Consider the following 24,292-nt stretch of genomic DNA (forward strand, 5'->3'; position numbering starts at 1 on the left):
ACAAAGGTCCATAACTCTGACTGTAATAGTTATGCTTGAGTTCTCTTATTGTCCTTAGTATGTTTAAGAAGATGGATTATTTCATATCCAAAAAGCCATACTGCCCATGAGGACAAACACAATATTTACAAATATTTACAATGTAATATACACATACATGCTTTGGAGAAGGCAAATGAAAAATATTTAAACAATCCTCTAAAGAAAACAACGTTACTTTATAAATAGTAAATTGTCTAACATCGCCAATTCAATATTATCATTATAGTACTACACATGTATATATATGTCAGCAGGTCCCGTAATATATATAAAATATAAAAAAAAAACATTTTAGAAAGTGTTAATTTATTATATTTTAAATATATTGTTGCCATAAGTGTTTAAATTTTACGCTTAAAAGTGATTTCAAGTGGTTGATATTTTCCCGCGTTATAATGACGACATTTGAAAAAATGTTTCCGGTTACAGTCGGGTCGTTCTATTTACAGAATGGGTAAGAAATGATTAGTGAAAGGTTTCTTAAATGAAATGAAGTATTTATTAACAATTCTTAAATGAAATAATGAACTTTTTGTGTAAATATAAGGAATGAATTTAAGACTAGGTCATTAAGTATGTTTAATGATGAAGAATTAATTTTGTTTTGGCAAATTTTTAAAGTCATACATGGGGTTAAACATAACACAATTTGTAAAGTAACCTAGCTACTCAATCAACTTAGAAGGGCTTGGCAAAGTGATAAAAATGGGAGCACACCCTGAATTATACTCAAAATTACATTGGTGAAAGATGGCTCATGTATTTCGTATCGTATATTTGAAAAACAAAAGGGACAGGTTGATCTGGAAGTTGAAGTAACTGGAAATATATTGGTCAGCATTTTATAGTCAGACATAAAAAAGTTTCATATTTGTGTTAAGTGTTCACAAAGCTACGGACAATAACATATTATTATTATTCGAAATAGGTCTCTTGTTAAGGACTATTGAAAGATGTTATTGTATTATATACTTTAATCAAATACTACAATAGACAATGAGTGTAATTGCATTACTTCCCTTTAATCATAAACTCCATTGCATGTATTGTTTATTATAAACGGATGCTGTACACTTACAAAGCACTTGTTAATTGGACTTTACACAGTAAACATGTAACCAAAACCTTGTGTCTTTGTACAGCCCACACCAATCCCATATGATACTCTACCAATTGAAATAATTGGGTGGCTATAATCCCTCCCCCCACATACACACCTTCAGACCTGTGTACTTCGAATATGCTCAATGCACCGCCTGAACCCTACATTTACTGAAACAAAGGCATGAAGGGCAATTATATTATAATGCTAACTAGGCAGCTAGCTCAACCAACCCCTCTACCACAATCCTAAAAGTTCTGCACACTGTTTTTGACAGATAATATTGTTTAAATTTCAAGTTTAACTGAAAAAAAATAAGCAACGTTTGACTTAAAACTTACATTTCATAAGTTATCCTACTTGAATTGAGAAAATGAGGACATTTAATCCATACAAGCTTTAAAGCTTATGTATCATTTTATACATGCCATAGACCAAGTTCACTTCGAATACTGTCATGTACATTTTCTGTGTGCTCACGATATTTCTAGTGGAAACAGCGTTTTTCAGGAATAGAAGAACACCTACGTATTTAAATGCGAACATACTTTGATGTTACAATTAACATCTTCTCTAAAACAAGCACATATACTGTATCAACACAATTAATTTCATTGTTGGTTATGACAGAACAATGGACCTTCTGAATAAGGATTAAAAATGGTGTAAATCGCCGACGGCCTCATCACATGTTCTTATATCCTTACTTCTATTGAATTTAGACTTTAAACAAAGATAACTATTTTTTCACCATTTTAAATGAAACAGCGCAGTCTACGCCGCTTACAGGGCCCCGCCTTGTTTCTTTTACCAGAATTAGTTTGAGTGTTAAGTTTCATAAAACACTTCGACAAACCTTTTCGCAAAACCGCTGCCTAATGGAGCACTGTCAAAACATTATTTTAGAAACATTTGAAGAAGCCAATCACCTTACCAAACTTCGTTTCTCGTAGGCAGGGCTCTTTAAGCGGCAAAGACTACCCTACGTTTCATTTAAAATGGTTTTAGGAAAAAGAAGAGTTATCATTGTTTTAAGTCTTCATATTAAGCAAAAATTGTACCTCCCGACGCAGCATTTACGACGTTATTTATGACATAGTATACACACACTGTATCAGGACAATGGGAATGATTGAATGACCTACACACGAGATAAAAGATACAAGAACATTTATTTTACGTCGGATATACATAAATTACAACACTAGCTCGCAGAGCTACTTTTCGACAAAAAAGCAAAAACAATGGAATATAATAGATAAATGCATTCAAAAAGTAAAATAGTATAAGCGAAATAGTTAAGACAAAGAATAATACCATATTAAATGATTATAAATACATCGATTCTAAATGGATAGAACATAATAAAAATATGAGAAAAATTTAAGCATCGATTTTTACTAACATATTTTTATTAAAACTATGATTACAGGATTGCTTGGCTGATGTGGTTATGTCTGATTCTATTATTGGAAATATACTTTTATCTAAAATCCAAAAATGCAAATTATATTGATAAAAAAGCAGTTTTCAAAAAATAAAAATAAAACAGAAAGCAGAGAAAAGCACAACGTATTACAGACAAATCAGAGGAAAATGTGACAAATGAAACAAAATATGCAATTTAGAATTAAATTAAATGTAGGATGTTGAGCATGCTAAAAATTACATACATAGCATAGATCTAGATCAGTGACAAAGGGTTTATAATAACTTCTAAGCATATTCTATAACTAAGACATTTACACATATACAACACTACCGAAGCAAAACAACATCAAATTTAGAGCAGTCTAAAACAAATTTAAACTACATAACATTCACATTTATATATATTACTCAAAATGTTAATTCTAAAAGAAATACAACTGATATAATTACAACAGGTTACATAGAAGAGGTAAAGATCAGCAGCAATGTAATGTACAAGTAGCTTATAAAACTATGTACACTTTTATTCAAAGCGACTAATGGAACACTTGCATTTTGGTCTTGACACACTTATGTATCCAGGATCTGATTTTATACAGAAGAGATCATTGATGGATTGAAATAGGTACAACACTTTTTAATGGCTTCAAGATTGAAAATTATGATTGAAAGGTAATTTTAAGTCCAATACTATGTATGCCCCATGCATGTCCTTTCACATATTTTGGCGGATTGTTCGGTGATTTCCCTCTCCGTCGCAATAAACATTAGTGTAACGACTTTTCCTGTATTTTTCACACTTGCAGAGGCTTGATACAGGGCACTGGACGCAGCGACTGCAATCGGGCCTGCCGGTAATCTCCGTTATGAGTATCAGGACAATGGAAATTATCGCAAACCAACACACCAATGTATCCATAATCTGCTTTTATACAGAAGTGATCATTGGTCGAGGGGAATAGATAGTGTACTATTCAATAGCTTCAAGAATAAACATGATGGAGCAAAAGTAATTATGAGTCAAAAAATTGTCCTGTGCATGTCCTTGCACAAATGAAAATAATCCCTTGGATATAATTGCAAATGACAACCATCAATGGCGATATACACACCTATGTTGTATTGTAAACATGATGAAATGTATTTAATATCTTCTCATTACAAATGTTGTTCTATAGCGTACGGTATATATTAACAGTGTGCGTTTGTACTACAGTGTGCTTGATTTCCTTCTTTTTGTGATTATGAAAGTCACAGAGAACATTATACTTGATAACAATATCGTACGCTAAAACATGAACGTCCCATTTGAATGTGTATATGTTTTTAGATGACTCAGCGTTAAATAAAACCTAGTAATAAAAATATGCAAATGGGTGAATTTGTCAAATGGGTCTATAACACATTACTGGAGCCAGTTAGGATATAATGGCTTGTATAGCGACGATGCACCAGTAAACATTTATATTTTTTCTCTAATATCTTTAGATACACACTATTCTAATAATTGAAATCGTTAAAGTATAGTCAATATACAACACATTAAACATATATGTATATATATATTTACAAATTTCAATGACTAAGAGTGGCTTTTATATCTTGTGTAAACACTTTTTGCCGTATCTCATTTTCCGTTTCGCACCATTTTCCTGAAGACGTTTTGGCAAGCAACGAACACCATGATTTCTTCATGGATTCTACATTAAGGTTACTCAAAATAACTAGAAACATTTTCTTTCGCCCCTCCGTCTCTACGTTTCTCATCAAAGCAATGTTAATCTGGAACTCGCACCAAGCATCTTTGAAGATATTGTCAGAAACGATTATAAGCACATGTCTTGACGCTTCTATGGCATCGAAGTAGGAATCTGATCTTGCATTTCCAATACTGCCGTCCCTGTCCCAAATATGAAGCTTGAAGTTTAGTTGTTCTTCTACTAGCTTCCGGAAATCTCCAACGACAAAACCAACATCGTTTTCATTGTAAATAACATATGCGTCGTAAGTTTCCCCATCGTGGTTTAAGAGGTGAGTTAGTTCTGGGTTGGTTGCCATTCTCCTCATGCAGCCTTTCTTTAACTTATGTAAGTAATACAATATGTACCACCTTTTCCAAAAGGCAACTGCTGCAATAACAATGACCACAAAACATGAAGAGCCAAAATAAATGTAAACAGGTATGAGTTTGTTTGGTATTTTGCAATCTTTCTCAGATCGTCGATAATCTCTAAGCAACGTCCCGGCCATATCCTCGGGGAAATGACAAATGTAACTATTTGGCCAGCCGATGAGTCTAACGTTCTGAAAGAATGTGCCCGAAGGTATTTCTTTAATTTGGTTTCTCAACCATCTGGAAATTTCGTTACAAGAACAGTCAAACAAGTTATGACCTATGTTCAGTGCCTTTAATGAAGACATAATTAGTTGAGGAAGTAATAGTTTGTGCCGAAAATGTAGTTCATTATTAGTTATGGACAGGTATTTTATTGAAGTAGAAAACTGCGAGGAGGGCGGAAGAGACGATATTTTAATGTTGTTCTGATCCAAATGTATATTTTTTAAAGTCTGAAAGCGGCGTAGTATTTCAAAAGGAAATTCGTACAGCCCTACCCTTTCTAATTTTAGAATTGACAGTTCTTTTAAAGGCCTGATCATATTCAGAAGAGCAGTAATATTTGTCACGTGGTTGTTAGATAATTGCAGTATTGCTAAATGCGGGCTTGAAAAGAAAATGTTCTCAAAATTACTTCCATTTAATAATATAAAATTCTTCTGCAGATCTAATTCCACAAGATGCGAAAGGTTAAAGGCGTTATCAGCAATAGTTTGTACTCCAAACAATTGATTATCAATTTTCAAAACGCGGAGTTTTTTAAAGTGAGTGAAAGCATTGTTCTGTATTTCTTTTATTGCATTCTTACGGAGAAATATTTTTTCCAGATTAACTAGGCACGAAGTATTGTCACTAGTTATTCTTCTGATACGATTGTAACTTAGGTTCAAAATTGAAAGTTTGTTCTTAGTTGCACTGCCGTTAGAACATAACGCTGGCAATGATGGTGAAATCTGATTGTCCTTTAAATCCAAATACGTCAGTTTTGGAGGGAAGTTTCCTGGTATAAGACCTGAAAATGTTTGAATCCAGTTTTGTTTCAGAATCAATCGTTGAAGTGAAATTAGATGTGCCATGCTTGCTATATCCAAATTTGATATATCATTATGAGTGAGATCAAGAGTGTTCAGGCGTTGTAAACATGAGAATGTCATGTTTGTTATAATTGAAATACTGTTATATCCAACGTTTAAAATGAAGAGATTTGGAAATAACCTTTTGCCGTTTTCTAAACAAAATCTGGCTGTACTAGCATTTAGTCTGTTGTTTTGTAAGTCTAATGATTTTATGCCTTTAAGTTGTGAATTGTTAGCAGAGAAATGGCTGATACTGTTCCGAACCACTGACAGATGTTGTAAGCGACTGAGTCCAGCAAATAGACGAGTGTCCAATTCCGAAATATCGTTTCCGCCGAGCGTTAGTTTAGTCAGATTAGCGTCACCGTGCATCAATGGCTGCTTATCATTCAAATGTGTAAGTCTCATCCCTTCGATCGAAAGGGTAACGTTGACTTTCACACTGCTAACGGCTTGAAAAATTTGTGTTATATTTTTGATTGTACAATCTGAAATCGATACCTCATTAAGGGATGAAAAATACAAGAAAGTGTTATCATCCATATGCCATATGTCATTTTTCATTGCATAAAACTTCGTCACGTTTAGCGAAGGAGGGAACGTTTCCATCGAAAGGTTTTGGAAAATAAAGTTAGAGACATGAAGCCTATAAACGCCGAGTGGAAACTTTTCTTTGCTGAGTGTTTGGAGATTTCCCTTTCCGTTGCAATAAGCATCAGTGTAACTAGTTTTGTTTTCAAACTTGCAAAGGCCAAATCCAGGTCGGCCGCTAACCTCCGTTATGAGTATCAGCACAACTAAAAATGCACACCTGCACACTAATGTATCCATTGTTTGCCTTTTTGTACGAAAGGGATAACTGATTTAATGAACCGTGTTGAGCACTATCCCATGGATTTGATATTTAAAATAATGATGCATTAGTCATTTTAAGTCCAAAACAAAGCTTGTTCTAAGCATGTCCTTGCACATATCAAAATAATCCGTTTGATATTTTTTTGCAAATGTCAACCATAAATTGTGATATACACATGCACGTGTGTTGGTTTTTAAATCAGGGTGAATGTCCTTTCTGTCATTTCATTACAAATACTGTTTCACAGCTTACGATAGCTGTTAACAGTGTGCACTTGAACCTCGGTTTGCTTAATTTCCTGTTGTTGTTTTTTTGATTACGAAAGTCACATGAGCATTCAAACCGATAACATTTACGTCCCTGTGTTTGTAGATATTGGCGACGACTAAGTATTTAACAGTGCTCGTAATTACAAGTATAACAACACGTACAGTACCTTTTAATTTCCTTTTACCAGACTTTTATCACAACCCATACCAAAGAAGTCATAAGTTTCAACATATTTAGTTATAAACGATTATGCAACAAGGTTAGTATACAACATTGCATGTTTGTACGTTGTTATGACAAAGTGCATTAACATGTTTTGGGGGATATCGGGGATTATTTCGCTTCTCTTGATCCAAATGAGTATTCAGGTGAACATTTTGTGTAGAAAAATGAAACCAAATGCTTTGAAAAATGGAGTTTGCCAATCTAAATGAATGATGTATCATGTGCAACAATACAATATTTAAAAATATCGAAAATTAAAAAAAAAATCCTGTTAAGGGGCACAAGGCAAAGGCTTAAACGACAATGGACTAATAACACCACAAACAAACCTTACCCTTTTTAAAATTACGTTATCATTAAATGATTGGATCACCACCTTGGAGCTGCCAGTGAATCAAGAGTTCACGGGAACTCGAGTCTACTGAAAGCTTAAACTAGTTAGCATGACCATTACCTCATATTTGTCCAATCATTTATCAATACTTACTAAATTAAATGTATAAGAGCACGCATCAACTTTAAACAATTAAGTATGCAAAAAATAGCATAAAAAACTAATAAATTAATTTCAAGTACTCAAAGACCGGATAACAAAAACACCTGTAAACGAAGAAATGAAGCCGGGGATAGCTCTAAATTGGTACCATAAAGTAATTCTAAGACAACTTTAAGACATAGTTTGCCTTGTTCAAAATCAGTACATACACATGCAAAACAAACAAAAAATTTGAGTTATAAACCTTTAACTACTTACTTAATAATGCATTTATGGAATATATTAATTAATGATAACAATATTTTAACCGTGTATTTGATAGCTAAAACACAAAAATATTAAATGATTGGTGAATGCTAAAAGATTAAATGGGATCTACTATCATCTCATAAGATAGCATTGCCGTGTTTTACTGTACATTTCTTTCAAATTCAACTCGGTATCCTTCATAAGCAACATTGTAATATTGAAGAAAAAATACAACTCACTCTGCACGTTTGTAAACAATTGAATTGGAAACTATAATTGGTTAACTGGTGGTATTGCAGCAAGTCATACGTTTATTTCTCATTTGTTTTATGATAAAGATTTATTTAAATAAAAATGATTTTAAATCATTTCAGTCATTTAATTATCTGCATTTTTTCCACAACTGACCTCAGAAATAGTATGGTCTTTACAATGCATCAGTTTCGTATCGACATATAACAGTTAGAACTATTTCACGTCGTATTTCATTTTCCACACTTAAAACCGTTTATTTCTGCAGAATGTATGACAAGCAACGAACACAAGTCTTTTTTCTAGATTTTGGTAACTCAAAATAATAAGAAGCGGTTTCTTTCCCGCGTCCGTCTCTACGTTCCTCATCAATGTTATGGTTATAGTTAAGTTCACACTTAATCATTTTACAACGATTGTAAAAAAAGTCATCACAACATTATAAAAAGCACTTTAGATGGCACGATGTTTTACGCGGGAGTGTAGTCTTGTGTTGTGGGGGAAACCGGAGTACCCGGGGTAAACTAACTTGTCCGGCTTAATGACAAACTCAAATGCACCCAAGGCGGGAATCTAACCCGGGTCGCCTAGGTGAGAAGCGAGTACGATAACTACTATGCTAAGTGGACAACTTAAAGTTATATTTATCTGGAACTCGCACCAAGCATCTTTGAAGATATTGTCAGAAACGATTATAAGCACATGTCTGGATGCTTCCATTGCATCGAAGTAAGAAGTATTTCTGTCCCATACATGAAGCTTTAAGTTGTACTTGAACACTCTTCAGAATAGGAGTTCGTTGAAGATTGAGCACATATATATTTGTAGAAAAGATGCTTTAACTATGTGTATACTTTTTGGTGTGGAAAACAGAGAATTTCCCCATTGAAATAAAGTTAATATGGATTTTTTTTATATTGCGACTATGTGTTCATATCGTCATTATTATACTGAACAGAAGTTCTACGCTGCAGTACATGCTGATTAAACATGTATAAATTTAATGCCCCTAAAGTGATGCATATAATTGATACACTTTTCGTCCGCCTGTCTATCTGTCCGTTGTCCCAGAAATAACTGTTAATATTGAAGGAATTTCATTTAACTTCAATGTAATGTAGAGCACCATGCAGAGGTATGTCGCGCATAAAATACGTTCACTTATTGCAAGGTCAAAGGTACATGAGGGAGAAGTGTTATATAATATAGATTACATAGAAATAATTCATGTCTAGGCCATAACTGTTTATGCACCCTTAGCGAGGCATAGTGTCCATATGTGCGTCAGACGACATTATCGTGTCTGAATGTAATGAATTTTAGTCAATTTTATATCAAAGTACACCGAAACGTATAGCAGCTCGAGAAGGTGTGTTGCACATAGCTTTCCAGCTAACACTGGTGATTTGACACCTTATACTTTAAGAGCTGAATTTGAAGTTTCATTTTAACCCTTTTAGTATTTTCCAAGATATGGTCCGGACAAGTATCCATTATGATAAAATGGTTAAAGAGAGGTCATTTAATTAATATGCATGGTATAATATAAGCATCTTCCATGGCCGAGAGTGTAAGATAGGCTCATTCCGACCCGAGTGTAGAGTGTTTTGCGGAAACGAGGTTTACCGAGTTTCCGCAAAATACCCTGCGCGAGGGTCGGGATGAACCTATCTTACAAGTGCGGCTATGGTACATGCCTTTTCTCCCACCTCAGTAAAACAAAATTAAGTAAAAATGTTTATATTGCTGGAACTTTTTTGTGCTTAGTGAAAATAATTGCGTACGGAAATGTGATAATTCGTGGTTGTCATGGATATGCGTGCAGTGATTCAGATTCAAATCGTTTTTTTAAAAAGTTCTAAGGAGAGTGAAGCAATATTTCTTGAAAGGTGCGTGAAAACTGTTTAATGGTGAAATTTGAAGCGAGAAATAATTAAATAGCTTTCTAAATATTGCCACAAGACAGGGTTTCCATGATGCCACAGACGACAGTCTTCAACAAGGGAGGTAATTACAATGTGGTGACCATTACAAAGGAGTTCCATACGGGCAATTTATCTTCGCCCGTGGGCAAGATAAGAATTTCTAGCATGGTTAAATCATTGGATCTACTTATTATTAGGAGAATTATGGTTCATGCGCACTGCACTTCCTCTAAATGTCATATATCTATATAGTAAGTTTTATTTTAATCCTATCAGTTTTGAAGTTGTTCTCCGGACAAGGGTGTGCAAGCACCAATTACCAAAAAAAAAGAATGTTTAAGGAGATAACTTAAAAAATATGCATGATATGAGTATGGTTATTGTGCACTCTCCTTCTTCTCATTGCCGTATATCTATATTCCAGGTGTTAATTCGACTTCATCAGTAGATTTGAAGTTATGGCCCGGACAAGCATCAATTATTATAAAATGGTTTAGGGAAGATAGATCAATTAATATGCATGACAGGATTATGGTCCACGTGCAATGCACTTTCTTCTTGCCATCTATCTATATACCAAAATTTATACCAATCACATCAGTAGTTGTTCTCCTGACAATGGTGTGTATACAAATGGTTGTGTATTGCGTTTTTTATTATTAAATGTTTTATTGATAACTTTCCTCAAGTTAATGCATACTTTGATAATAATTACCTTTTGCGTTTTATCTTTATTAAGAATTGTTGGGATAAGAGTGAGGTTTGTGCACATAAACTGGTTTAAACCCCCAGTAAATTTACATTTTACTGACCGTTCCAAGGTGGTACCGAACAATTCTTGATAAACATACCAAGTATTTGTATATATTTATGCACTTTGCTGTTTGTAGAGTTTTGTGCTGTTCTATGTTTCTTGTTTGTGAATTTGTGTTCTATGTCTTTGGCGTTTGCCCATTGCCACTAAACCGGGTTTATGTTTAAACTTTTTGCTACTGAGCATGTTTCTGTAGCTTTTTGGATATATATTGATTGTGAGTGGTTAAAACAATTGAAGATATTTTAGTGTCTTCGAGTAGATCTAATCTACTTAGGCCTATTGGTCGAAAGATTTATCCTAGGAATGTTTACATTCAAAAATGCGTATCTTCTGCCATACATTTGTTTTGATGTCATATAATATACAAGGCTAATTTCGGTTCGGAATGTGCAAAGAAAACAGTTCGTTATCAAAATAGCCTTATGCTATAGCAACTCTACTGAATAAAGTAAAATTTATCCAACGGGCATGCTACTCAGCGGTTAACTGTATGATGATGAGATGAAATCATTTCATTAACTAGAATTCCACGCATCAGATGTGTCGTCGGGAACTTTTTCTTGTAAATGACACTATAACCTTGATCTTTGATCTACTGACCCACAATAATAAAGGGTCATCTGGCTATCATGGCCGTGTGCACAATACGTTTGAAGAGTGATTCAATGTTATCTATGGGAAAAAATGTTACGCCGACGACGACACGGACAACGACGGACAAAGTAATCCCAGCAAATCCACTATGCTTCGAAGGCAACACAAAAAATGTAACCGTTAAAGTATATTTTTATTTCGTTGATCGGAAAGATGCACACAAAGAGATTTCGAATTCCTGATTTCACCGTAAGTGACGGAAAGTATCACACACATCGTTTATGAACATTAACTCGGATGAGACTGGTACCTTTCGCAATAACCATGAACCGAGAGCGTGTGTCTTTCTAACGATCCTTTCTGGGTAAAGGCTTTTGGACAATCTCTACACTGGTATGGCCTTTCTCCCGTGTGAATTCTGGTATGCATCCTTAGATGAAACGGCGCAGCGAAAACTTTCCCACAAAATGTGCATATGCACCCTGAAATAAGAACATAACAGACTTGTAGTGTGTAAATGAAAGTTCAAATAAAGACGTTGACCGTTTGTTCAATGAAATTAATCCGGCCACTGACCCGCCGGCTAACGAACACCATGAGATACAGTGAAATGATTTTGTTTATAATTTATGGACTCATTTTTAATAACCGATTGAAGATGTAACTCATTTTTACTTATATTGAACTGTTATACTTGAATGGTAATAATGCTTTAAACAAAGAACAATTAACTGGCAAAGCCGTTAAAGCGCTGAATGTATTATGGTGTAAATGTAAGGGTTATGATCTGAATCCAAAGACACCGTGTCAAATATTGTTTCATGTTTAAGTTCCGCCTGCTCTTATAAACTATGCATCCTAAATATCGGGATTGCCAAGTCGAAAGAAATGACCTGAAACCAACGATACTGTGCCAACTGTTTGAATTTGTTGCGCCCGCTCTTATCTATGCTTCCGAAATATGGGGATAAACAAACGAAGTCGAACAATGAAAGAGTTTATCTAAAATGAGGCAAACATCTGCTAAATGTAAAGGAGAATACACATACAGCAATTGTAAATGCGGAGCTTGGTAGACATAGATCAGTTAGAATTATAAAATATTGGTTAAAATCTGTCAGTAGCGATAATATTATAATATACACTGTAAATATGCATGCAGCATCAGTGTGTATTAATGGAAAACAACAACAACGTATCAAGTGTTAGAAAAAGTTTGCGTGATTATTGTTTTGCTTATGTACTTGATAATGCTGACGAGTGTGAGGTCATATATGTGTTAAGAAAAAAATAACAAGAGCTATTTTTTTAAACAAGAGTTGTATAGATTTCTATAGTCCAGTATTATTTTTGTATAAAAACTTTTAATTGACATTTAAATATAAACATTACTTAGATATATTACATAACAACGTACATATACCGTCCGTTTATCGACTAAGAATGCAAACTTAATCGTATTCAGCGTGAAGAAAGATTTTAATTATTTTGTATCTCAAAAATTATAGAAAACTAATTTCATGTCATGTTTTGCACTATATATTATATATATTATCATTTTTTTCGTCCGTCTGTGTTTATGTTCATAGAAATTTTAATTAATGAATAGACAAAACAACTTAAAAAAACTATCTTTAATTATCAAAGAAGCAGTCTGTTTAAGACGAACAACTTTCATTGTTGAATTACCTGCGTATCTGATATGTTGTGTTTATATATAACATATATGTGGTTACGAAGACGATGTACACTGGACAAGTATAAATGATTTATCTGTTCTGTTATGTTCAAGCGGGATGCCAAATGTACCTTCTGATTGAAACTGTTATCAAACACACAAAACGGCCTCACCCCTGTGTAAATTGGCACGTGTTACACATGGAACGGAGCAGCAATGGTTTCGACCATAGAGATGTAAAAACCAATGCAAAGGCAGTAGCTTGATTTCTGTCGTAAAACCAACAAACCGACAAGCGTAAGATAACCATAATATGTATTTCTCGGAGTAAGATTTATTTATATCATATCTTTCGGAATATACCTTTCAAATGCAAACTCTGGTATTCCACACAGTCAAATCGGTAATCAATCTGATCACCGTATAATGCAACAGCCTCACTTGCAATTCAAGCGGTGAACAGTCTGTTCAGTATAGGGAGATTGACGAGTGACGTAACAATTCTGATGGTAATTGCCAACCAGGAGTTGATTGGTTGATTTCAAAATTATGTCAAGCCAATCACCGTTAGCTTAGTATTTGCATTTGAGTAAATTTCCACAAAAAACATTAAATTAATCTTTTGAAATAGCATCACTTTCACTGCAAGTCTGATCAGTATTGCAACAGCCTGACTTTCTGCGGGTAAGGTATGATTGATTGGATAATGGTCCTCACAGAGCTCGAGAAACTCGTCGGACCAACCAGTTTAATCAGCTTGAAATTGACACGGACTAATTACCAAAATCTTCGTATTCCTATTAAGTATTTATAATATCTCAAATAGGCAAATTTACCAAAACACACCACAAAACCTCCAAGAAATTATTGAAAATTAGCTTTTGGTCTGGTAAACAGCAATTCCCGATGTCTGGTGAGCGTGTGGGATGACAGGTGGGCCTTCTGGGTGAAACTTTTGTCACACGCATTACACTTGAATGGCCGCTCCCCGGTGTGAATGCGCATGTGCATCCTTAAATGGCACGGAGCAGCAAACGTTTTACCGCACACCGGACATACGTTCTCTGAAAGTAGAAAAATGTGTAATAAGGATAGAAGTATACAACTTTGTGTCGCATTACGGGATTTTTGGCCAATAACGTAAACAAGGTAATTGCATGGTCAAAAGGTGTTGTTGATATCCATAAAGTTGTTATTCCGCCAACAATATAGTCTCTTGGTGAGTCATTTAAATTGTCAGTTTTCCAGAGGCGGCTTTAAATTGTCACATGATTATTCATTAGATACGTCTCAGAATTGGCTATATCATTTGCAAATTGATATGTATGTCACATTGTAAACGGCTTTCGCCCTTGCTTTGTGGCTCTAAACAGGGTTCATTTTGAGTTTTCGATTACTGGGCTTGTCACTGTAATAATCATTGTATTTCTAATATATGTTTAATTTTGCACATGTTGATAAATGCTAGAACAAGTGGGAGGTTGCACGTTATTAAACTATCAAACAGGTTTAATCCCCAAGTGAATTCCGCAATGAATTTATTGACCCTTTCGTGTTGGTATCCTATTACTTATCAATAAAGTTTGAATTTATAAACTGATGATTGTTCTGCATGTTTAGCACGTGTGTGTAACGTCTTGTTTTGTGCCCGTATGATCTTAAAACTATGTTGGCCAATGTCCGAACAAGCGTCAGCTCTTATCCGTGCAATGGCAGTTAACCTAACATATATTTGATACGTGTATAATCGTGTTAGTTGTCTCGTTGTGTGTCTTAAGCTCAGTGTTGCTTTGACCTTGAACCTTCTACCTTCCAGCAGGATCTTTTTCACCGTATTTGCTTCTGAGCGTAAGGAGAGTAAAATAAGTCGACACTATTCAATGACTGTTAGATTCAAAATGATGACGCAAAAGACACTCTTAGTCCAATACTAAGCATTCCTCATGCATGTCCTTGCAAGTATCATAATATATCATAACACGCATTTTTTTAATCAGGTTTAATTTCATTTCTGTCTTTTAATTACAAAGACTACTTCATAGTTTAAGATAGATGATAACAATGTGCACTTACCCTTAAATATGCTTAATTTTCCTGTTTTCTACGTATTATGATATTCACAATGAGCATTAGGCCCAATAACAATAGCGCCCCCTTCAATCATTTACACCCAATTGAAATAGTACATGTTATTTAGCGATGAATCAGTGATTAATAATAAAATTAGTTAAAATATGTAAATTGATGAGTTTGGAAAGTTGGTCTATAACACATTAATGGAACGAATAGGGATACAACTATTTGTTTACCGATATGAGTTTCCTACTCCAAGAGTAGTAAAACTGTAAAACCACTTTGCCTATGCAAAAAAGTCAGTAGTTTGAATATATTAAGTTTCAAACGTTTGTTATACAAAATTGCACTTATCACGCTTGTTGGTACGAGGTGAAGAAACAGTGTAGTTCTGTGTTCCATGCGATATCGGGGAACATTTAGCTTCTCTTGACTCACATGATTATTGTGGTGAAGGAATCGTTCTATAAAAATATAATGATATGCTTTTTTCCCCAATTCTGATGATTAATGTGTCATGTGCAAACACTATAGCCCATTCTGGCATGAACGTGTCTGTGATGGGTCCTTGAATAACCCCGTGTTTATAAAGCATTGCAACGTATAGGTGATATACAAAAGTTTCATTATATAAATAATAACAAGAGGGCCATGATGGCCCTAAATCGCTCACCTAAGTAAAAGAGTTTAACCTTTGTTATCAATATAGCTTGTTTCTCAAAGAATATTGAACAAGAGCTGTCACAGTATGTGACAAATGCCCCCAAAATGTGACATTAGCCGATGAACAAGTACATGAAAAGTTGATCTTGCCTTTACGTGTCAAATACATATGGCAGGTTATTCTAAATTGCCTCTGAACATAAAAAATCCACCCATACTTGACAGCCTACACTCTTATGTCCTCATATTCAGCATTCCATTGTGAATAAACACTTAGTGTATCTTTCACCTTAGAGGTAGAGACATGGGTCTTGCACACGACATGTCGTCTTGGTATGTCGAATACATATGGCAAGTCATTTTAAAATCTGTCCATACAAGAGAAAGTTACAGCCCGGACACGACAGCCTATACTCAAAGTACATATATGCAGCATTCCATTGTAAATAAACACTAAGTGTGACCTTCAACTTAGAGGTAAGGACACGGGTCTTGGACGTGACCTGTCGTCTTGGTATGTTGAACACATGTGGCAAGTCATTTTAAAATCTGTCCATACAAGAGAAAGTTATAGCCCGGACACGACAACCTATACTCTATGTCCTTATATATGCAGCATTCCATTGTGAATAACACTTAGTGTGACATTGACCTTGGAGGTAGGGACAAGGGGTCTTGCACTCAACACGTCGTCTTGATATGTCAAACACATGTGGCAAGTCATTTTAAATTATGTACATACAAGAGAAAATTACAGCCCGGACACAACAACCTATACTCTATGTCCTTATATGCAGCATTCCATTGTGAATAAACATCTAATTGTGACCTTGACCTTAGAGGGAAGGACATGGGTTTTGCACGCGACACATCGTCTTGGTATGTCAAATACACGTGGCGAGTTAATTTAAAATATATTCATACAGGAGAAGGTTACAGCCCGGAAATGACAACTTATACTCTATGTTCTTATATGCAGCATTCCATTGTAAATAAACACTTAGCGTGACCTTGACCTTAGAGGTAAGGACACGGGTCTTGCACACGACACGTCGTCTTGGTATGGTGAACACATGTGGCAAGTTATATTAATATCTGTCCGTACAAGAGAAAGTTACAGCACGGACACGAGTTATTGAGCTAGATACACGGACGGACAGTGCGATTTTAATATGCCCACCTACGGGGGCATAAAAATATACTGGTCAAACATGTTGCCTGGATAATCACTGACGGGACTTGTCACGGTTACCTGCACACTGACAGGACTTGTCCCAAATTCCTGCACACTGACATTACTTGGTGATTGACTGCACACTGACAGGATTTTGTTCAGTTGCCTGCACACTGACATGACTTGATGATTGACTGCACACTGACATAATTTGGTTTTAACCTGCACACTGACAGGACTTTGTTCAGTTGCCTGCGCACCGCACTGACAGGACTTGATAATTGACTGCACACTGAAAGCAGTTGGTACAGATACCTGCACACTGACAGGACTTGGTGATTGACTACACACTGACAGGATTTTGTTCAGTTGCCTGCACACTGACAGGACTTGATAATTGACTGCAAACTGACAGGACTTTGTTCAGTTGCCTGCACACTGACAAGACTTGATAACTGACTGTAAACTGACAGCACTTGGTACAGATACCTGCACACTGACAGGACTTTTTTCAGTTGCCTGCACACTGACATGACTTTGTTCACTTGCCTGTACACTGACAGGACTTTGTTCAATTGCCTGCACACTGACAAAACTATGTTAAATTGCTTGCATACTGAAAGAACTTTTAGTATAGATACACAAACAACAAACAGTGCATCATCCAATAAAATCAATAAACTGCGTTAATCTCCAAAAAAATCAAATCAGATCATATTCAACACCTTCAATTAATATTATCACATTTACTCATCTAGGACAACATCATATTCCTTGTAATGTTAATGATAATAATTTTCTTTATATAACTTAAGGTGAATAACACTATCCACACAGAAGATAAGATTGTAGCATCTGCATGATCAATTATCTACATGAAGTTCAATGGAAAAGTCTGATTATTAAATTAATTATTAAGTAAAAATGAAATTTCGTCTAGAGAATAAAGTGTATAATAATTATTTGAATCTATGAACCTAAAAAAAGAACAATAATTACCTCAGAAGTGACTATGTTGAAGACTCTTGCTTCAAGAGTAAACCTTACATAACCACCAGATTTTAACAAAATGTATTTATAATGAACTTGTTACCCACGGGGTGATGCCAATTTTTCTCCAGGGGCATAATTTGAATAAACATGGTAGATAACCAATCGACAATGTTACACACCAAATATTTAAGCACTAGGTTTCATAGTATTTGCCAAAAAAAGTTTTGTAATGTTTCCTTTAGGTTGCCATGGCAACCAAAGTTCTGCATGGAATTCATTTCTTTTAACAATTTTGAAAAAGCACTAACCAAGGATCATTCTTATGAAGTTTCATTAAAATTGTCCAAGGTGTTTAGGATATGATGATTATAACCAATTGTTGGCGCTTTTCCTTTAGGTTGTCATGGCAACCAGAGTTCTGCATGAAATAATTTCTTTGAACAATTTTGAAAAAGCACCAACCAAGGCTCATTCCTATGAAGTTTCATTAAAATTGTCCAGGGGGTTTAGGAGAAGATGATCATAACCAATTGTTGACATTTTTCTTTAGATTGCCATGGCAACCAGAGTTCTGCATGGAATTCATTTCTTTGAACAATTTTGAAAAGGCACCAACCAAGGATCATTCCTATGAAGTTGCATCAAAATTGTCCAAACGGTTTAGAAGAAGATGATTATAACAAATTGTTGACATTTTCCTTTAGGTTATCATGGCAACCAGAGTTCTGCATTGAATTCATTTCTTTGAACCATTTTGAAAAGGCACCAACCAAGGATCATTCCTATGAACTTTCATTAAAATTTTCCAAGGGGTTTAGGAGAAGATGATGATTATAACAAATTGTTGACATTTTCCTTTAGGTTGCCATGGCAACCAGAGTTCTGCATGGAATTCATTTCTTTGAACAATTTTGAAAAGGCACCAACCATGGATCATTTCTATGAAGTTTCATCAAAATTGTCCAAGCGGTTTAGGAGAAGATGATTATAACCAAATGTTGACATTTTCCTTTAGGTTACCATGGCAACCAGAGTTCTGCATGGAATTCATTTATTTGAACAATTTTGAAAAAGCACCAACCAAGGATCATTCCTATGAAGTTTCATCAAAATTGTCCAAGCGGTTTAGGAGAAGATGATTCTAACCAATTGTTGACATTTTCTTCAGGTTGCCATGGCAACCAGAGTTCTGCATGGAATTCATTTCTTTGAAATTTTTTGAAAAGGCACCAACCAAGGATCATTCCTATGAAGGTTCATCAAAATTGTCCAAGCGGTTTAGGACTAGATGATTATAACCAACTGTTGACATTTTCCTTTAGGTTGCCATGGCAACCAGAGTTCTGCATGGAATTCATTTATTTGAACAATTTTGAAAATGCACCAACCAAGGATCATTCCTATGAAGTTTCATCAAAATTGTACAAGCAGTTTAGGAGAAGAAGATGATTCTAACCAATTGTTGACGACACACGTCGGACATAGACCGATCACAATAGTTCACCATGAGCACTTCGTGCTCAGGTGAGCTAAAAATATAGGCAATAAGTAACACATAATACAATTTATCCTGTCACTCGCTTACAAATCGGTCATATAACAAGGTGGCGTGTAAATTTTAGTTTATTAGGACAGTAGACCACGTGATATTTACATACAGTCAGTTGGTCACGTGACCGCAAAAACGGACATCTTTTCTATTCTGAAATGTCAGAGGAAAAGCGCAAATAATGCTTCAGAATCTTATTAATAGTCCGCAAACAACAACCTCAGCATTAACTATCCGTGAAAGCTGCATTACTATGCATAATAATGACTTTGGCAACGAAAATTGGCCAGAAAATCTACATTCGCTTTATTCCAGAAGCCCATAATGCTTTGCGACCAAGGTGACTTCCGGTTTATTTCCGCATTCAATTTCCTAGTTATCGATAAGAGTGAAAGAAAGAGCATAATTGGCCAAATAGATCGATAGGTGAGTAAAACATGTTAGGAGCATTAGTTTATACATTCTTTTATAAATTTCTACCGTTTTTGTAAATGTCAATGAAGTTTTCAACGTTTATACCCAACTTCAGTACACATTTAAGTGGGTGGGGTAAAATAACAGATATACTGGTAAGGACTTTCATAGTAATTCTCAAAGACTTCAAATACATATTGATTGTTATGAAGTATGCATTAAATTGTGGTTTGTTGAGTTTGTTATTGAATTAAATGAATTATATTTTGCAATTAGTGTGAAATTGTTAAAATCTGCAACTTCAAAGCAGTCAAGTAAATGAAGCTTAAATGTGATTAAGAAGGGCATTTAAATACTGACTGCTGTGCTGTATATAAACAAATATGCAGGTCTTAGAATAACAGCTTATTAATAATGTACTAGTAAATTGTAACTATTTAAATATCTGACTGATATTAAAGCTGCACTCTCACAGATTAAACATTTTGACAATTGAAATTTTGAAAGTCTTTTGTGATATAAGACTGCTGACAAAACATTGGATCGCAGATTATCATATTTAAGTAAATAAAATATTTTTAAAGCATTTTTCTTAAACCGTTAGTAACGCTTTTAAAATTATCCATAAAATAATAATTTTTAAATGGAGATATGAACATCGGTGATCTGATTTTTTTGTCAGCAGGCTTATATCACTGGTTTGCAGAAACTTACGCAGAAATTGTCTCATTCCAAGACAACAAATAAAAAAGTTATCAAAACGGTAAATCTGTGAGAGTGCAGCTTTAACAGTTAAGAGTCTTTTATATTTTTATTTTTTTCTAGCTAACTAGGACGATGATCAAACTACTTTTTTATTTTCACAGATGTCCATTCTGGATGTTTGAGTACGCCAAGTTGATCCTCAACAGGAGTAGGCAGTTGATACCATTGATCTGATAGCACCTGCTATATCAGTGATTTTACAAAATATTTTTGTGCAAAACACAATAGACGGAATCGGTTTAAGAACAGAGATAAAATAAATGAAGTGTGTCAATATGAATGAAAACTTTCCTTGACTGCAAGGACTAAAGAAATGCACACAAGTGACACATATTTAAATGTTTGGTACAAAAAGTAGACATTTAGACCCTTGGCAAATGAAACTTTAAAGGGATTATTGCATACCAAGGACAATTTATTGTTATTAGTTATATCATGTTTAATGTTATTATTAAATTGTAAAAAATACCGTTGTTATTAATATGATTGTCTATGATCTTTTTATTCCAATGACTGTTAAACTCCCATGGTTAATATTAAAGACATAAAATCGAGTTAACGTTTGTGGGCAATAACTAGCCACCCGGTTAACTTAGTTTGTAGTAGCGCCGTGCTTTTTTCCGGCAGCCCTTGGTTCGAGCTTTTTCCTATCAAGTTACTTTAGTATTGTTATAGTCAATAAGCCTAGGTGTCGTTAGCGTACTGCAGGCCGAATATTTTCTTGGCCCAAATTCAAACAGCCTTGAGATTTAAATGAAACTTGGTACACATGCAAATTTCCAGAAACAATAGGCTCATGTCTAGCAAAATCATACATAATATTTCAAGACTTGAATGATTCAATACATCTGCTGCTATGTATTTTAATTTTCATAACTAAGATTGTTCATCATTGTAAACACAGTGCTCAAGTTTAAAGCTGCATTCTCGGAATAACCATTTTGACCAAAAAATTTCTAAAAACCAGTGATATAAGATTGCTGATAGAAGATCAGATAACATTTTTACATATCTTTGTTTGGAAATTGATATCTATGGTTAGAAGCTTTTCTAACGCTTTAAGAAAATGGAGTCTTTGACAGTGTTTCAAACAACTGAGATCTGTTCTTTTGTGAATCACCTTATATGATTGACTAAATTAAAGGCAATGCTATCAAAATCAGTTAATCTTTGAGATTGCAGTTTTAAAGGTGCATGTCCCTAAAGGTCAATTGGCAGGAGATCTCATCAAATTTAATGAAGAATCATACATTCAATGATGCAATTCAACTTTTTCATTTTGATGAGAATCAGCATTTAAAGAACACCATGAGCTCTGATTTATTTGCTGTGCTTTTTTATGACAAATTTATCATTTCTATAGAAAATGTCTGATACTATCATACACAATGTAGCAAAAGAAACAAAAAATGGTTGTACAGAATTAATATTTATTTAAATATCTATAAAAAAGAGTTGTTCATATAATAAAACATTATGATGCACATTGTAAATGTAAAACATGACTAAAGTACAAGGACATAAAAAAATATTTAATTATATATATTTATATGATTTTTTTAATTATAATATTCCTTATGAAAACAGTTATAATAATAAGTGTTGAATATTAAGCACTTAACATATTATACATGTATGAATATCAATAATAACAGTCAAAAAACAACAGTTCAACCAACAAAAGTGATCCTACAAGTAATAGCAATGGGAACCAAACCGATATGACCCAACAGTGATTAAAATAACACTAGTTGTCAATCACACATTCTGTCCAACAAGCAGTCCAAACAAAACTGGTGGTCGAACCAACACTTCCGGTCCAACCATTTATAATTGTTCAACCAACACGTAAGGTCCATCCAATATAGCGGCCCAGTTAGCAATAGATGCCAAACCAACACTAGCATGTCAGGTACTAGCTGTCCATCACGTTGCTACCAATCTAGCAGCCTAACCAATTGTAGTGATGTTCTTCATTGAAAGTAATGATCTCAGAAGATAACATCAGCATATTTGAATCATATATGTAAAGAAAGGAATGGAACATTAAAAGTTTATTTTTATAAAAAAAGTAAGTTACTCTCAGACTTATTTATGAATGGGTTTTAAGACAATCTGGACCCCAATTTAATTCCAGGCCTGGGTGTATGCGACTAGTCTGGTGGCCATCATACTATTTGAACATAACAAATAATTCAAAAGACTACACAGGTGACAGCATGACATAATTACTCTTTCTAAGTAAATTGTTTATTACATAGTAATAAAATACACACAGCAGTATAAATATCATAATTTATATTGATGATGATTTATTTATGTTCATTCATAAGACTATTAGTTATACCTGGTATTGTACATACAGATTCCTCATTAGATTATGACTGTCAGATAGTAAAACAGACTAATGTATAATTTGTGTTAATTTTCAAAACAAATGTTTTAGAATAGATGAGAATTTGTTGTTTATAATACTCCGATAAGAAAAGTAACCGCAGTCTTTTCTGAACCATCTACCCCACCCACCAGAACTAACTGTCCAAGTAAACAGTCAAGCGATTTATAGCTCATGACATTAAAATAATATCACAATAATGTAATATAAACAAATTAAAATGACACATCTAATAAAAATAAATAAATTATAACAAACCTGGAATGATAATTAGTCCGTATTTATCGCTGTTATTATATTTCGTTATAACCCGGAAATAAACCGGAAGTCACCCTGCCGAAAAGGATTATGGTATATTGGAAAGTTGAGAATGTTCACTTACCCCACCCGCCAATGCTGAAAAAGTGCTGCGTGCAGCATTCAACGATATATAATTCCATTTTTGTGGTGAATGACTACACCTCACTTACAACCGAAATGATTTTCCTCTTTGAACATGATAAGATATGTTTGGTGACTAATCTACGTTTATTCACTTTCAAAAACGTTGTAGTTTTGAATTTATATTAACGTATTAAATGAAAATGAACAGTTTTGAGAACTATTTTTGGGCATTTTTAAATACGGGTACATTGTGTGTCAACATGGGAAAAAACTCATTTGTCCCCCTTTCTTTAAAAGGTACTTGACAATTTAAAGGTTATTTGTCGTGTTTAATAAACAAAGTAACAGGATAAATAGAATACTAGGCTAGTGCCGTGGATGGACAAAGTTTATGTTATCTGCCTCGGCTACGGAATTTATTCCCCCGCCTTGCCAGATAAACTTCCTCAATCCACGGCACTGACCTAGTATTCCCTATATATCTCAAGCTAAACCAATCGGAACTCCTCGGCTAGTATCAAGATATGGCCTCGGAAATAATACGAAGTTTGCCGGAGATGGCCGAGTTGTTACGATTGCAGCTAAACCTTGTTTCGGATAATGTAACACTCACTTTCTGTCTCTCTCCCTCTTATATTAGAATTTTCGATTGACTTTAAAGTCGCATGGGTTGATTCAGCCTATCCGCTGCAGACATGAAATATTTTATTGAAAACTTACAAATGGTGTAAAAAGGGCCCATATTAGGAACTA

General features: G+C 34.5%; 2 protein-coding genes across 3 annotated transcripts in view; both read right to left on the reverse strand.

The window, feature by feature from the left end:
• Window positions 1–2,215: 2,215 nt before the first annotated feature.
• LOC128205254 (toll-like receptor 2 type-2) lies at window positions 2,216–6,902 on the reverse strand. The gene has a single exon (XM_052906773.1). The coding sequence runs from the start codon at window positions 6,596–6,598 to the stop codon at window positions 4,151–4,153; it is 2,448 nt and encodes an 815-aa protein (XP_052762733.1). The 5' UTR covers window positions 6,599–6,902; the 3' UTR covers window positions 2,216–4,150.
• A 4,779-nt stretch (window positions 6,903–11,681) lies between these two features.
• The window catches only part of LOC128206483 (zinc finger protein 768-like), an 81,830-nt gene continuing 69,219 nt past the window's right edge, over window positions 11,682–24,292 (reverse strand). The window contains exon 5 of one of the 2 annotated variants that reach the window (XM_052908984.1): window positions 11,682–11,933. In XM_052908984.1, coding sequence (XP_052764944.1) covers window positions 11,740–11,933 — 194 coding nt within the window. In that variant the 3' untranslated portion in view covers window positions 11,682–11,739. Of the gene's footprint in view, window positions 11,934–13,430; window positions 14,194–24,292 lie in introns of those variants that run through there. The other variant, XM_052908979.1, reaches the window with a different exon arrangement.

Source organism: Mya arenaria, chromosome 10 (assembly GCF_026914265.1).
Source record: "Mya arenaria isolate MELC-2E11 chromosome 10, ASM2691426v1".
NCBI lineage: Eukaryota > Metazoa > Mollusca > Bivalvia > Myida > Myidae > Mya > Mya arenaria.